The 18,535-nt window shown below is 34.8% G+C and overlaps 1 protein-coding gene across 1 annotated transcript in view; it reads right to left on the bottom strand.

Moving 5' to 3' along the window:
- Window positions 1-5,533: 5,533 nt before the first annotated feature.
- The window catches only part of LOC121387964 (NEDD4-binding protein 1-like), a 29,129-nt gene continuing 16,127 nt past the window's right edge, over window positions 5,534-18,535 (bottom strand). Inside the window, exons 5-6 of the mRNA XM_041519147.1 lie at window positions 13,767-13,874; window positions 5,534-10,684 (exon numbers count right to left, since the gene is read on the bottom strand). Coding sequence (XP_041375081.1) covers window positions 10,285-10,684; window positions 13,767-13,874 — 508 coding nt within the window. The 3' untranslated portion in view covers window positions 5,534-10,284. The remainder of the gene's footprint in view (window positions 10,685-13,766; window positions 13,875-18,535) is intronic.

Below are 18,535 nucleotides of genomic sequence, written 5' to 3'. Positions count from 1 at the left end.
TTCCTACGGGCCTGTTGTGTTTTATATTAATAAATGCAAAGACTACATAATAATATTGTCGATAAGACATATTAGTTGTAAAGTGATTGTCAGTGTGTGGCAACAGTATATTTTCCAACATTTCTGTGTTTCTGTACCCGGCTGTGGACAGTTTCGCAGACTGGTAACACATTTTCTTAATAATTAAAAATATACGGTTTAACCAAACACATTAAAACTTGGAGGGTAACTAGTTAAGAAAACAAAGTGTTTTGTTAAATTATTATTTCTTGCTTTGGTGAGGAGGGGACGCTTTTTGCAAATTTGCGAAATCGGCCTATGGAATATCCACTGACGTGTCATATTTACATCTATGCTGAACAAGATTTATGATGAAATATTATTAAATTTTGTGTGCTTTTCTTATAATTAGGTCCATTTGCTTCAGTTTAGTATACATTAAAAATGTCATAAAAAAATGTTTGTATGCTAGTCTATGACCGTGTGGCTTCCTCGTCTTCGTCGGCAGTTGATTCATCCGACTTTTTGTCTAAGTCAACATTTCCAGGATTAGGGACAAAGTCTCTGATAAGTGGTTCAAACTGATACGGTCTGATGCCATTAGCACAAGCTGGACACAATTCTTCGTCACTCGAATCTCTAAGTTCGTCCATACTGCTTGGTAGTTTCTTCAGTTTTCCTCTCATCGATGACGTCACGGGTCTAGCTCATCAATTGTTGACAGTTTCCGGCAAACATCGGAGATCGGCGAAAAAAAAACCCAAACAAGACTGGCACGCTTAACTTAGTCAATGCGGTTGTTGCGTGTTGTGGTTTATGACGGCAAACAATTCATTACGCCGTATATATGGTTTGGTGTCCGGTCTCCTTTAAAGATCTAATTTAATCTAATCAATACTAAAAACAATTATCTAAAATTAATAACCGATTAGCTAATCTGAACGACAAAACCGTTTATATCCTTGATCAAAGCCGTATCTTTGCACAATGCGGGTCGAATAGGCTTTTTGCAAAATAGTGTTCAGTTCTACGAATATCTATCTGGTGTGACTCGTCTATATAGGATAGCCCTACCCGAGGGGATCCTTTACTGGACAATACATCCTTCCTGGATCGTACTGCAAACAAATTTTAGAGTCAATGAAACGCGCACTGCATGTAGCCTATGGTAAATATGACTAAACAACAAATACTCAGATGACCCCAGCCTCAAGTGAACCCGAACATCTGATGCGTCATAAAGCACGGCTCGAGTTCTCACGGCTTAGACAATACGCACTCCACTATCTGTATCTTAATTATATACACGCAGCCCACAGAAAACCATCAAGTCTAGAAAGTAACAATGAGGACATTCTGCGCACATATACACTATTCCAAATAAGTTTTGGGTCAGTAAATATATGTTTTATGCATGTGCATTTCACCATAATACCCCGTCGGGCTATTTCACGTTCCAGCCAGTGCACCACGACTGGCATATCAAAGGCCGTGGTATGTGCTATGCATATAAAAGATCCCTTGCTACTAATGGAAAAATGTAGCAGGTTTCCATTCTAAGACTATAGGTAAAAATTACCAGATGTTTGACATCCAATAGCCGATGATTGATATATCAATGTGCTCTAGTGGTGTCGTTAAACAAAACAATTTTTTCACCATATTATGGTGAACGCAAACTAATTTTCACTGTTATAACATCAAACACTATATTTGTACCTAATAAGCGAATGCAGAAAACAATCCTTGATGCACTGCCAGATTTATAAGGGGGCAAAGGGGGCAATTGCACCGGGCCTTATTTGTCATGTAATTTAATTTCTATGTTGAGGGGCCCCTACCCTGAAGTACCCCGGGGCCCAGCCCCTCCCAAGGTCTAAATCAGGCCCTGCCTAGATGTATATATTTATGGCATTGATGGTCATGTTAAAATTAACAAAACTAACGAAAAATACCTTATTTTTGATGAACATGAACGTATAAATGTTGCTGCATGTGCCAAATTTTCACTCAACATACAAGTTGACATGTTATTTTGGTACAAGTTTAATATTTATATACATTATTAATGTCATATATTAAATTTATGGTCCAATAAACTGTTGACCCACAACTTGTTTTGTGTAGTATATGTATATGCAAATCTGGATAGGATGTTTGACTTTGGATGCACAATAACCTGCACTTTACTGTAGATATGTCAAACAGAAGGCCATATGTACGAAGGTTAAAATAAGTTGGCGCCAGTACAGAAACTGAACACGGTCACACTAATATCGGGTCTTCTCCAGAACTCACTGAAGTACTTCAAATTTAAAATGAAACTGCCTCCCCCCACCCCCCACCCTCCAAACGTTATGGCCATGAAACATACTTAGATGCCTATTCTGAAGGTACATATGTACTAAATGAATGCTACAATCCAACTAAAGTTAGACCACAAATTCCATTGCATTTACTGTTTCATTATGCATAGAAGTGAAATTTGAAATCTGATGTTAATGAGCGTTTTCAAATGCTGGAGCAGAAGGAATGTTGATAAACTTTTTGGGGGTCCATTTTGGTAATTTTAAATATGTTCTGCAAGATGTGAACGGAGTTAAAGTTTGTTTTGTTTAACGACACCACTAGCGCACATTGATTAATTAATCATGAGCTATTGGGTGTCAAGAATTTGGTAATTCTGACACTTAGTCATCAGAAGAAACCTGCTACATTTTTCCTAATGCAGTAAAGGGTCTTTTATATGAATTTTTCCACAGATAGGAAAGCACATACCAGTTGTAGTGCACTGATTGGAATGAGAACAAATCCAGTCAGTTGAATGCATCCAATGAGGTGGTTCGATCCTGCGACGCAATCACCTCAAGCGAGCACTCAACCGACGGAGTTAAAACCCACCCAAGATGTCAACTGAGATACACAGTAAAGGGAATTCGTTTACCTACATCTTAAACTAGGTTTATCTCTAGTGTCTAACTTTGGTTATTTAAACCCTTGATAAAGAAAAGAAACCTGCTACCAGTGTCACCACAAAGGCTACATCAGGGGTGGGAAATGGTGAACTGTAAAAACAAAACAGGGAAATCTAGAGAGGTCCCAGAAATTCTTGAAATCCTAGGTTAATATCCGTTCTATCTGAAACATTTTGGAGGAAAGGACGATTAAAATGCGAGGAAACACAATGTTCCATGAGAGGAAAACAGCTGATCGGAGGAGAATTACCACCCCTGCTATATCTATTAGAAAAGTAACAAGAGAACTTTTATATGCACTTTCTCATAAGCAGAACAGCATATACCATGACCTGAGACACTGGATGGAATGACATAACAAACCCAACCCAAGTACACTGAGGGCAATCAATCCCTGCAAGCTGCACCCTATTCCTTTGGAAACAGACAGCTGAAGGTACCTGTTGCATATGAAGACAAGGAGACTTGAATGTAATGATGACTGTTGGGATGTTCAGACCAGTCTATTACAGGAAGCAAAAATGCCATTGGTTTGAGGTCAGGTTAAGTTCAAAAGAAAGAAGGAAGGAAATGTGTTAACGGTGCACTCAACACATTTTATTTACGGTTATATGGCGTTGGACATATGGTCAAGGACCACACAGATATTGAGGGAGGAAACCTGCTGTCGCCACTCCTTGGGCTACTCTTTTTGATTAGGAGCAAGGGATCTTTTATATGCACCATCTCACAGACAGGATAGCACATACCACAGCCTTTGATGTACCAGTCATGGTACACTGGCTGGAGCGAGAAATAACCCAATGGGCCCACCGACGGGGATCGATCCAAACCGACCACACATCAAGCGAGTGCTTTACCACTGGGCTACATCTCGCCCCTTCAAAAGAATGATGGCATGTAGATACACGTTCAACAAAAAGGTGTAAGAGGTGATCACATTGCTGGAAACAGGATAATCAGGATACAGTATAAGATGACAGCAAAAGATTGGATGTTTGAATCAGTCCACTAAAATAGAGGGAAATAGAGGGAGTAAAGGCTCCTATTTCTGTAGGGGGTCAGGCTGGGTTTTGCCCGAATTAAACAAAAATGCCCGAATCTGGATAACATTGATTCATATTAGCTTTACTGCTAAACAGCTATATGGGATTACAAATGGTACACAACTTTATATGGATAACAACTGATATTATAAGTAGATTGATGTAAGTACATGCTAAAAAGGTTTCAGGCCAGCTCATTTTGCCCGAATATCTCAATCGTTTTAGCCCCAGATGCATGCTTATGAACAGGTAAAGGGAAGTTCTCTGGTTACAATTTTTGTAGTAATAACTTGCAGTAGATTCAAATCACAATATCACAAACTCTTGGCCAATCAATTCTAGGGTCTCCATGAGTACTAGAGTATTAGGGTACGGGCCGAGTCTAGTAAGAGCACTCTCATTTTGTTTTTCTACATCATTTTGCCATATGCTTGTTGCTGGTTACATCATAGAGCTAGGAGACATGGAGGGAAAACAAAAGACGAATGTGTGGAATGCAATACAATGGCATGATTTGTCATCCATGTTCAGCGCTGGAAATAAGATGCATAATGCTATTTCATTTTATTCCTTAGTCTCATTGTCATCTAGTGTAAGTGTCGGGTACCTGGGTTCGGATCGAGTTTGACCCTGGAGTACTCGAATCCAATATTTTGTCGGAGACCCTAATGACATGACATAATTTACACCCATCAAGAGTTCTGTCCCTTCCCATAATCTACACCCATCAAGAGTTCGATCCCTTCCCAAAATCTACACCCATCAAGAGTTCTGTCCTTTCCCATAATCTACACCCATTGAGAGTTCGGTCCCTTCCCATAATCTACACCCATCAAGAGTTCGGTTCCTTCACATAATCTACACTCATCAAGAGTTCAGTCCCTTCCCATAATCTACACCCATCAAGAGTTCGGTCCCTTCCCATAATCTACACCCATCAAGAGTTCGGTTCCTTCCCATAATCTACACCCATCAAGAGTTCTGTCCTTTCCCATAATCTACACCCATTGAGAGTTCAGTCCTTACCATAATCTACACCCATCAAGATTTCGGTCCCTTACCAAAATCTACACCCATCAAGATTTCGGTTCCTTCCCATAACCTACACCCATTGAGAGTTCTGTCCTTTCTCATAATCTACACCCATCAAGAGTTCTGTCCGTTTACATTTTAAAAAGGTTTTTATTTTTACAAACATGTCAAAATGTCTCAACTTCCAACAAATTGTCTTTTAATTTTCTTATCTCCTTAGTTCACAAACCCTAACTCTGTCAGAAATAAAATGATCCTCTTGAAAGTCAAACTTGATCTGTAACTACATGATAAAGTTATATACAAAATTGCAGCTTAACATCTTGAGCCACTGCCTTAAAAAAAAAAAAAAAAAAATCAAAAAAAAAATCTGGAAAACTATATTTTGGACAGATGGACAGACAGATAAACAGTCAGAGACAAAACTTAAAGTCCCCTCCAGTTGGTCCGGAAGGGGACTAATAAAATGTTAACACATAATTTTTTTTTTTGAGAATGCACATTTATTTAAAAAAAACGATGTATAATATGTCCTGTATTAATCAAACAAGAACAGTGAACATGCAGTCATGTCACTGGTCAGCCTTATTGATAAAAGAATATTGTAAATTGCACACGAATGCTTCCGTCAAAAGAACTGAATAAATTATTTGTGCCAAAATATTTTTTTCCCATACACAAATGTAAACATGTACAATAACAACACTGCTCCCCCCCCCCCCCCCCAAAAGAGTGTGTGTTTCTTTAAATACATAAACAGGAACCTAGTGATGACCAATGATCTCGTTATTTGTAAAGGTTCATTTCCAACAGACTTATGAACCTCTTTATAGTGCAGGATTTAATGTTTGCATTCATTTTATTTGATAATTTACAGAAGACATTTTGGAGGAAATAGGTCAAGCACGAAGAGTTAATAATGGACAGTAAGGTCAAGGCATGAAAATACTTTGACCTATTTGTCACTATTCAAATTCATGATGTCAAGAATGTTTTTTCAAAATGATAAAACACAAGATTGGTATACTTAATAGTTTTGGGTGGATCTTTTAACAGAATACTCTTTACACAAAACAAAAGAGCCTTGTGGCACTGTACAGCTCAACTGAAAATCCACCCTTAGATTTCTTGGGTTAGGGTAGGAACAGACATTAAACAAACCTTTCCCCCCTATGTGCAAAATTTTGTTCTGTAGAACTCAAAGAAATACCCCTGGTAAACATGGCATTTGACCTTTCAAGTTCAATAACACTAATGGTGTTAAATTATATCTCATATCTAAAATACATGTGTAGACATAAGCTTCAAGTCACCTTTTGTGACAATGAGTAATGGCATCATATTAATACAAAGCTCCAGTTTACACTCAACAGCAGCTAAATACAATGAAGTCTCCTGCTGTGATGATGAGTAGTGGCATCATATTAATACAACCCTCCAGTTTACACTCAACAGCAGCTAAGCATCATATTAATACAACCCTCCAGTTTACACTCAACAGCAGCTAAGCATCATATTAATACAACCCTCCAGTTTACACTCAACAGCAGCTAAGCATCATATTAATACAACCCTCCAGTTTACACTCAACAGCAGCTAAATACAATGTAGTCTCCTGCTGTAATGTTCTCAAAATAAGGAACAAATAGGCATAACCTGGACCTCAATTCTTAACGAGGGCATTAAGTGATATCTGCATTTTATCATATTCATTTTCACTTTATGCAAATACTTATTCAAATATATATACAAATTTGTTGTTGGGTTTTTTGGTTTGTTTTTTTTGTTTTTAAATACTTACCTGAAACTTGAAAATTCCGTGATGTAGAGATGTTTGTTATTTTTCATATTTGAAAAACAGGGCAAATAGCCACATACCATCCATTTTTTTGTTGCTATTACTTATTCTGATCATCGATATTTGGGGGAACACGTGACATATAACATTAAAGGTTGTACTTTATGTTCTTCTTTTTCACACAAATGACAAGACTAAAACTGATTTTGGTGGAAATATGTCATATTGATAGTTTTTGCCATTCCACCAGAAAGAACTTTTGCGTTTTGACACTTCAAAATATACAGTACATGGAAATAAAGTTAATAAATTGAGACTTACGATTACTGAATGTTTATAGATTGACAATCCTTCAAAATGACACTACCCTAGCTTGTAATGTCTGACGAACAAATGGAAGGTGCAAGTGAAAGACAGGAATAAAACAATCCTAGCATAATAACATTCACATTTTAAGAATTTCATCAATCATGGGTTTCTGTATTTTATTAGCTAGTTCATCACTCAGTATTGGAGTCTCCTAAACTTAGTGGATGACAGCTATTAGATGTATCTGTACATATGGTGGTTAAATATGATCAAAGTTCACACAAAAATGGTATTTACAAGTTTAAGTTGTCTCAAACATATTTGGTTAATATTAAGCAAAGAGACATTAGCAGTGTCTGGGCCCCCAAATTCTGAAGCTGGAGTATTAGTTTCTTCCCACAGCTAAAATGCAAACTGATATAAAACTGCTCAACCCCACCCCCACCCCGACCCCCACTGCTGCCATCTTGTGATGCCTAAGTAGCACACAGAACACTTCAAACGAACAGTAATAATGTTAAAGCAAACTATTACTCAGGCCTGTCCACAACAGGTGAGCAGTTACTCCCACTCACCTCGTACTCACTAAAAGACAGAAAGAAGTCAGCATTTTAACTCACCTTTCATCGTTTCGTTTTATCATTTGTTTTTTTTATGTTGCTTCTTGTATAGAACAGTAGACAATATTTCAATTTCTTAGTAGGTAAATCGAAGTCGGTGCATGCAATTTCTTATCTAGGTAATCTACGGTTTGATTACACAAATTTTATTTATGTTAACCAAATCAGTTACCTTCAACTTGTATTAAAATTAGTTATCATTTGAAGGTTTCAACCTTTAATTTGAGACCAGGTAATGGTTCACCATGTAATCAATTGGCAGTTTGTGGGATTTTAAAGTTGCGTTAACAGACATGCAAAATGAAATGGTTGCAATAAAAAATTGTCCCCGAAAGCGGTATCCTTATTTGAAATTTCTTACCTGCAATTATTATCAGGAGAGCAAAGGATTGCTCAACTGCTTTTTGCAAGTGGAGAGGCCTGCCATTAAAAAAACAAAAAACATCTTAGATGACATTTAAATTAACTGTTGAATGAATATGTACAATGCACCAAATTTGACACCAATTTACAACATTTACATCTTTACTGGATAATGGAGTTTATACATGACCAATATGTGGCATCTCAATACTGGATTGCAAGACACAAGAAACAGTTGAGAATAAACATTTACAGCTTCTGCTCTCTGTAATGATGTACTGTCACCGCTTTCATCATCAGTAATATCTAGGCCATGTTACATGGTAACCAGTTACGGTCCATTTTGTTTACTATACATATCACATTATTAGCTTTTCAAAGATGATATCTAAAACTACCTGACAACTGTTGGACGGACCTAATCAACATTAGCGTACAGGTATCTTAATGGCAAGTATCAGAAGGAGAGATAACTCCAAATCTGCAATGATGATGTTTAGCATGTAATGTTCACTCCTTTTTAAATGATATCTCTTTGACAAAGAAGGTATTAACATCAAGGCTCAACAATGAGTTTAAAAACATCAAATTTAAAATACAAAATTTGAACCACTGGATTCGAAACACTGGCTTCTGCCTTGAAAATGAATTGGAACAACTTATTCATGTGAAACTTGGAACCCCGACAAATACAAAAATAATCACAATTTACAAATCATGTCTATAATGATTAACACCTGCTCCAATTTCATTTTCATGATGATACATGAATAGGACAGATCAACGATGAACTCAAGAACTCTTCTTTTTTTTCTCTCAGTAAGTTTCATCAAGACATGATGGGTTCATTAACAGCGAGTATATACAAAGTTGTGCAATGAATGAATGAATAAATGATATCTCAACACAATAATAAACATCATCTAATGCAAGTTGACACATTATGGCACTCAATGTCATGAAGTATGATACATGTATATTAAATGAGATCTCTACATACCAATTCCTTGTTTTAGTCTTCCAACAAATTAAATGGGATACACCCTATAAAAATCCTCTATACACGCCATTAAATCTCCCGATTTTGTGCACAATAGTAAAATAATGAATCTAATGGATTAGTTGCCTATGTAGATAAATATGCCAATATACGTTTTATAGAATACTTGGTTAATCTAATTGTAAATTACTTCCATCTTATCAATGAGAACATGTATTCTTTCAGTTAGGTTTCACAAATGGTAATTAGTATCATTACGTATGCTAATGGTTTACGACTATAAGTACTCATGACGATCAAGCACAGAAGAAACATTCCATGCATATTCAGCAAATGATGACACTGGGCTTTTTTCACTTTTGGGTTCGATACAGAATGACATCACCGAAAAAGACTTCCACAGTCACTGAAAACCAATGTTGTTTTACATCATCATAATCGTACAATTTTATGATACGTTTATTTTCATGATCCATTTGTATTCAGCTCATAATGCGAACTAACCATTCGCATAATATTCTCTTCATACCTCTGACATGACGCCTTCATTGTAAGCAAAAGAATACACCAATAAAGTGCTGTACAGACAGAACTTAGAATGGTGGCGGAGCCATCATGGTTCCAGTCTTAGCACATGATTAAAAAAAAAAAAAAAAAAGGGTTAGAGATACGAACGAAACAAACAAAAATATATGCCTATGTCAAAACAAACAAGATAGTGGGAATGATAAAAAACACTAGCACTGAGACGGTCAGCACAGAAGACCTGTACCTAAAATATATACTTACCACAAATTAAATCATAAACTGAAACAAAACCGATGGATAACGGAAAGTTAATAATCTGCTCAATTATACTGTCATGACAACAGAGTAGTCGTCAGAGAAAAAACGGAGCTCACCCACAGGGAGGGAAGTAAATAAAAAAAATCATAAATAACCACAGTGTAGAGGGTTACAAATATTCCATCTTCCCGATCAATGTGTGTTGGTGCAAAAAGAGATGGATTCTAATCCAGGGTACAGCAAGGGTCTCCTCCTCGACACATACTATCATCTTCCAAGGCAAAAAAGGGGTGTTAACAGAGCAAGATTATGTTCCTTCATATTGCAAAGAAGAACTTTCCAAAGGGGAACTAACTCAGGGAAAAAGAGCACTCATGCAGTAATTTGTCAGCCTGTTCAAGTCCGTTTCAGCGCTGTGATTTCTAAGGACATCGCGTATCTTCTCCTCCTGGTCCATCTCAGGGAAAACTATTCGCAGTGCTTCAAACAGCTGCTCTGTGACCATCTGGTGACGGATTGGTGTGTTCCGCTGTCTTGGGGCCTTGACCATGGGGACCCCGTGGTTGTGCTGGTTGTCCCTCCTCGGCCAGTCCTGATGGTACGTCTTCGGGTAGTCTCTGTGCCAGTTCGGCTGAACTACCACTTGGGGATTCACCAACACTGCTGGATGCTGAAATCTAGGCATGGGTGGCGTGGGTAACAGCCCTGCCATAGCGGAGTGGTGTTCAGGTTGCTGCTGCTGCTGTGGTGGCCTTCTATAAAATCAAATGGGAGATGACAACTTAATATTGTTAGTAGGATAATGTTGCGGTGGCCTGCTATAACATCAAACGTGAGATGATAACTTAATATTGTTAGTAGGATGATGTTGCGGTGGCCTTCTATAAAATCAAATGGGAGATGACAACTTAATATTGTTAGTTGCGGTGGCCTGCTATAGGATAACTTAATATTGTTAGTAGGATGATAACATCAAACGTGACAACTTAATATTGTTAGTAGGATGATGTTGCGGTGGCCTGCTATAACATCAAACGTGAGATGATAACTTAATATTGTTAGTAGGATGATGCCTTGGTGGCCTGCTATGATGTTGCGGTGGCCTGCTATAAAATCAAACGTGAGATAATAACTTAATATTGTTAGTAGGATGATGTTGCGGTGGGCTGCTATAAAATCAAACGAGAGATGACAACTTAATATTGTTAATAGGATGAGGCCTTGGTGGCCTGCTATAAAATCAAACGAGAGATGACAACTTAATATTGTTAATAGGATGAGGCTGCCTGCTATAAAATCAAACAAGTGGCCTGCTATAAAATCAAACGAGAGATGATAACTTAATATTGTTAATAGGATGAGGCTGCAGTGGCCTGCTATAAAATCAAACGAAAGATGACAACTTAATATTGTTAATAGGATGAGGCTGCAGTGGCCTGCTATAAAATCAAACGAGAGATGATAACTTAATATTGTTAATAGGATGAGGCTGCAGTGGCCTGCTATAAAATCAAACGAAAGATGACAACTTAATATTGTTAATAGGATGAGGCTGCAGTGGCCTGCTATAAAATCAAACGAGAGATGATAACTTAATATTGTTAATAGGATGAGGCCTTGGTGGCCTGCTATAAAATCAAACGAGAGATGACAACTTAATATTGTTAATAGGATGAGGCTGCAGTGGCCTGCTATAAAATCAAACGAGAGATGATAACTTAATATTGTTAATAGGATGAGGCTGCAGTGGCCTGCTATAAAATCAAACGAGATGATGTTATAATGAGGCTTAATATTGTTAATAGGATGAGGCTGCAGTGGCCTGCTATAAAATCAAACGAGAGATGACAACTTAATATTGTTAATAGGATGAGGCTGCAGTGGCCTGCTATAAAATCAAACGAGAGATGATAACTTAATATTGTTAATAGGATGAGGCTGCAGTGGCCTGCTATAAAATCAAACGAGAGATGATAACTTAATATTGTTAATAGGATGAGGCTGCAGTGGCCTGCTATAAAATCAAACAAGAGATGACAACTTAATAGTGTTAATACATGATACATACACAAATTGTTCAATATGTTTTGATAATACAGTTTATGTGCCCATTACACATCTGCTGCGATCAATATAGTGCTTTCTTATAGTCAGATAAATCTTTTGCAGTTATTCACAATCAGTATTGTTTTATATTTTGTCTATGAGAAATTTCCTCCAAATCTGAGCACCCAAGAAGAACTTGTGAAGAGTATAGTCACTGAGACCATATTCATTTGCTTGTTTTTTTCGCTCCCAACCAGTGTCCCAAAATTGGTATATCAAAAGCTGCTGTATTTGCTGCTCTGTCTTTAAAAATGTGTAAAAAAAAAAATCTCTTGTTGCTAATAAATAAAATGTATCAGGTTTCTTCTGAAGAATATGCGTCTCAATTACCAAATGTTTGTCATTACCAGCTGATGATTAACCTGTGTGCTCCAGCAAGACAAACTTTTTGAACATGTTCTGATCTTCATCAGCACAATCATGTATTCCAGCAAAAAAAATCACCTCAAGACTTGCTTGAATCTATTTGTGAACCCAGAAACACAGTTGTCATGCTATCTGATTTAAAAGGACACAGACCATAGTTTCAACCCGTAAAAATTAACACTAAGTTTAGTTAATCTACAAATCTGTAACACATCTGGATAAAGTTACAATTGAGTGAAACATGAGTCTGTGACTTTGAAATGATGAAATGCGCTCTAAAAATAAACTAAAACTCGACTCCATAACTGTTACTTCTCAGACACACATGCGTTTTTAAAAATGTGAGAAATATATTTTGTGACATTAAAAACACCAGAATGACCAGAAACACTTGGAATATACAGAAATGGATAATCTAAACAATAAAATCTAAGTAAAGTATGATTTCAGTTATCCAAAACAGCTCTAATAATCAAACGTACGCGTTAGTGTTTAATAACTAGGGTATGTCCCTGTAAAGTATATCAAATAGCATGTTAAATTTTCAAAGTGCATCTAACTTTGAATGTCATATGCGACTGCCCTACCCACTGAGTTAGATACCCAATACCATAGCAACAGGTGGGTGGTGGTGGTGGGGGGGGGGGGAGAGGGGGGGTGTAGGGCTCGTGTGGTTTTTAATCCAACCCTATATAAATAAAGAATAAAATATGGCTTTTGTCCCCTACTAGATGCTGTGCCCCCTTCACTAGACATTGCGCACCCACCCCAACTCCAGATATTGTTCCTACAGGCCTGATACCCACATCACCCTGAATTGTGCTTAATTTATGGCTCAGCTGTGATAACAACATTAAATACTTATCCTATCCTCCTGTGAGAGGCATAAACTATGAGCTTAGGCATCAAAATAATTTGAGAATAGTTGTAGATTACCACGAGACAGAAAAATCAAGAACAGTGCTTCTTTCTCCACAAAATCTTACTAAACAATAGTAACACCACCTAAAGTTTTATTAATTCTGTATTATTCAAATACAAGATGCACATTCAAGTGTCAATATGATTAGAACACAGTACCAGTGGGTTTATAAAGGCTTTTATAGTGATAATAACGGGAACTGTAAACTTTTTAAATAATTTAATTTAATTTTAAGGTAGATTTAGTGGAAACAATTTGAAAACTTGACAAACGTACTGCAACCTACAGGTTCCCAGGTCCTTATGCTGTGGTAGCCTGTACATGGCTTACCAAATGCTATGCTTATTTGCCTGGACCATGCCGGAGATTTTGTCCACGAAAATTACAAGTCTGTGCATATACATGTAGACAAATATATAATTTGTGGTTTGTTAAGCGTTTACCTGGCTGGAGCTGGCTTGGTGAGAAATTCATCCAAACGTGGACCATTTCTACCCAGTGGATCTTCGGGAGGCATGAAGTGATCATTGACGAAGTTAAACATCAGAAGTCTGGAAAAAGAAAGTAAATATCTATGACATACAATCACAAATTTCAATCTACCACAATTCCAGAACATAAAGGTAATATGTTTATATGAGATGTATTTGATGAATGGTATTTTATATCAGATGTATTTGATGAATGGTACTTTATACGAGATGTATTTGATGAATGGTACTTTATACGAGATGTATTTGATGAATGGTACTTTATGTCAGATGTATTTGATGAATGGTACTTTATATCAGATGTATTTGATGAATGGTACTTTATATCAGATGTATTTGATGAATGGTACTTTATATGAGATGTATTTGATGAATGGTACTTTATATCAGATGTATTTGATGAATGGTACTTTATATCAGATGTATTTGATGAATGGTACTTTATATGAGATGTATTTGATGAATGGTATTTTATATGAGATGTATTTGATGAATGGTACTTTATATCAGATGTATTTGATGAATGGTATTTTATACGAGATGTATTTGATGAATGGTACTTTATACGAGATGTATTTGATGAATGGTACTTTATATCAGATGTATTTGATGAGTGGTACTTTATATCAGATGTCTTTGATGAGTGGTATTTTATACGAGATGTATTTGATGAATGGTACTTTATACGAGATGTATTTGATGAATGGTACTTTATACGAGATGTATTTGATGAATGGTACTTTATATCAGATGTATTTGATGAGTGGTACTTTATATCAGATGTATTTGATGAGTGGTATTTTATACGAGATGTATTTGATGAATGGTACTTTATACGAGATGTATTTGATGAATGGTACTTTATATCAGATGTATTTGATGAATGGTACTTTATATCAGATGTATTTGATGAATGGTATTTTATACGAGATGTTTTTGATGAATGGTACTTTATACGAGATGTATTTGATGAATCGTACTTTATACGAGATGTATTTGATGAATGGTACTTTATATGAGATGTATTTGATGAATCGTACTTTATACGAGATGTATTTGATGAATGGTACTTTATACGAGATGTATTTGATGAATGGTACTTTATATGACATGTATTTGACGAATGGTATTTTATATGACATGTATTTGATGAGTGGTACTTTATACGAGATGTATTTGATGAATGGTATTTTATAAATGGTATTTTATATGAGATGTATTTGATGAATGGTACTTTATATGCGACGTATTTGATGAGTGGTACTTTATACGAGATGTATTTGATGAATGGTACTTTATACGAGATGTATTTGATGAATGGTACTTTATATGAGATGTATTTGATGAATGGTACTTTATACGAGATGTATTTGATGAATCGTACTTTATACGAGATGTATTTGATGAATGGTACTTTATATGAGATGTATTTGATGAATCGTACTTTATACGAGATGTATTTGATGAATGGTACTTTATATGAGATGTATTTGATGAATGGTACTTTATATGACATGTATTTGACGAATGGTATTTTATATGACCAATATTTGATGAGTGGTACTTTATACGAGATGTATTTGATGAATGGTATTTTATAAATGGTATTTTATATGAGATGTATTTGATGAATGGTACTTTATATGCGATGTATTTGATGAGTGGTACTTTATACGAGATGTATTTGATGAATGGTACTTTATACGAGATGTATTTGATGAATGGTACTTTATATGAGATGTATTTGATGAATGGTACTTTATACGAGATGTATTTGATGAATCGTACTTTATACGAGATGTATTTGATGAATGGTACTTTATATGAGATGTATTTGATGAATCGTACTTTATACGAGATGTATTTGATGAATGGTACTTTATATGAGATGTATTTGATGAATGGTACTTTATATGACATGTATTTGACGAATGGTATTTTATATGACCAATATTTGATGAGTGGTACTTTATACGAGATGTATTTGATGAATGGTATTTTATAAATGGTATTTTATATGAGATGTATTTGATGAATGGTACTTTATATGCGATGTATTTGATGAGTGGTACTTTATACGAGATGTATTTGATGAATGGTACTTTATACGAGATGTATTTGATGAATGGTACTTTATATGAGATGTATTTGAAGAATGGTATTTTATATGAGATGTATTTGATGAATGGTATTTTATATGAGATGTATTTGATGAATGGTATTTTATAAATGGTATTTTATATGAGATGTATTTGATGAATGGTACTTTATATGCGATGTATTTGATGAGTGGTACTTTATACGAGATGTATTTGATGAATGGTACTTTATACGAGATGTATTTGATGAATGGTACTTTATACGAGATGTATTTGATGAATAGTATTTTATATGAGATGTATTTGATGAATGGTACTTTATATGAGATGTATTTGGTGAATGGTATTTTATATGAGATGTATTTGATGAATGGTATTTGATGAACGGTATTTTATATGAGATGTATTTGATGAATGGTATTTTATATGAGATGTATTTGATGAATGGTACTTTATACGAGATGTATTTGATGAAAGGTACTTTATACAAGATGTATTTGATGAATGGTACTTTATACGAGATGTATTTGATGAAAGGTACTTTATACGAGATGTATTTGATGAATGGTATTTTATATGAGATGTATTTGATGAATCGTACTTTATACGAGATGTATTTGATGAATGGTACTTTATATGAGATGTATTTGATGAATGGTACTTTATATGACATGTATTTGACGAATGGTATTTTATATGACATGTATTTGATGAGTGGTACTTTATACGAGATGTATTTGATGAATGGTATTTTATAAATGGTATTTTATATGAGATGTATTTGATGAATGGTACTTTATATGCGATGTATTTGATGAGTGGTACTTTATACGAGATGTATTTGATGAATGGTACTTTATACGAGATGTATTTGATGAATGGTACTTTATATGAGATGTATTTGAAGAATGGTATTTTATATGAGATGTATTTGATGAATGGTATTTTATATGAGATGTATTTGATGAATGGTATTTTATAAATGGTATTTTATATGAGATGTATTTGATGAATGGTACTTTATATGCGATGTATTTGATGAGTGGTACTTTATACGAGATGTATTTGATGAATGGTACTTTATACGAGATGTATTTGATGAATGGTACTTTATACGAGATGTATTTGATGAATAGTATTTTATATGAGATGTATTTGATGAATGGTACTTTATATGAGATGTATTTGGTGAATGGTATTTTATATGAGATGTATTTGATGAATGGTATTTGATGAACGGTATTTTATATGAGATGTATTTGATGAATGGTATTTTATATGAGATGTATTTGATGAATGGTACTTTATACGAGATGTATTTGATGAAAGGTACTTTATACAAGATGTATTTGATGAATGGTACTTTATATGAGATGTATTTGATGAAAGGTACTTTATACGAGATGTATTTGATGAATGGTATTTTATATGAGATGTATTTGATGAATCGTACTTTATACAAGATGTATTTGATGAATGGTACTTTATATGAGATGTATTTGATGAATGGTACTTTATATGACATGTATTTGATGAATGGTATTTTATATGACATGTATTTGATGAGTGGTACTTTATACGAGATGTATTTGATGAATGGTATTTTATAAATGGTATTTTATATGAGATGTATTTGATGAATGGTATTTTATAAATGGTATTTTATATGAGATGTATTTGATGAATGGTACTTTATATGCGATGTATTTGATGAGTGGTACTTTATACGAGATGTATTTGATGAATGGTACTTTATACGAGATGTATTTGATGAATGGTACTTTATATGAGATGTATTTGAAGAATGGTATTTTATATGAGATGTATTTGATGAATGGTATTTTATATGAGATGTATTTGATGAATGGTATTTTATAAATGGTATTTTATATGAGATGTATTTGATGAATGGTACTTTATATGCGATGTATTTGATGAGTGGTACTTTATACGAGATGTATTTGATGAATGGTACTTTATACGAGATGTATTTGATGAATGGTACTTTATACGAGATGTATTTGATGAATAGTATTTTATATGAGATGTATTTGATGAATGGTACTTTATATGAGATGTATTTGGTGAATGGTATTTTATATGAGATGTATTTGATGAATGGTATTTGATGAACGGTATTTTATATGAGATGTATTTGATGAATGGTATTTTATATGAGATGTATTTGATGAATGGTACTTTATACGAGATGTATTTGATGAAAGGTACTTTATACAAGATGTATTTGATGAATGGTACTTTATACGAGATGTATTTGATGAAAGGTACTTTATATCAGATGTATTTGATGAATGGTACTTTATATGAGATGTATTTGATGAATGGTATTTTATATGAGATGTATTTGATGAATGGTACTTTATATCAGATGTATTTGATGAATGGTATTTTATACGAGATGTATTTGATGAATGGTACTTTATACGAGATGTATTTGATGAATGGTACTTTATATCAGATGTATTTGATGAGTGGTACTTTATATCAGATGTCTTTGATGAGTGGTATTTTATACGAGATGTATTTGATGAATGGTACTTTATACGAGATGTATTTGATGAATGGTACTTTATACGAGATGTATTTGATGAATGGTACTTT

This window comes from Gigantopelta aegis, chromosome 14 (genome assembly GCF_016097555.1).
Source record: "Gigantopelta aegis isolate Gae_Host chromosome 14, Gae_host_genome, whole genome shotgun sequence".
Taxonomy (NCBI): domain Eukaryota; kingdom Metazoa; phylum Mollusca; class Gastropoda; order Neomphalida; family Peltospiridae; genus Gigantopelta; species Gigantopelta aegis.
The sequence above is the reverse complement of the archived record's forward strand: the minus strand, read 5'-3'. Positions and strand labels throughout refer to the sequence as shown.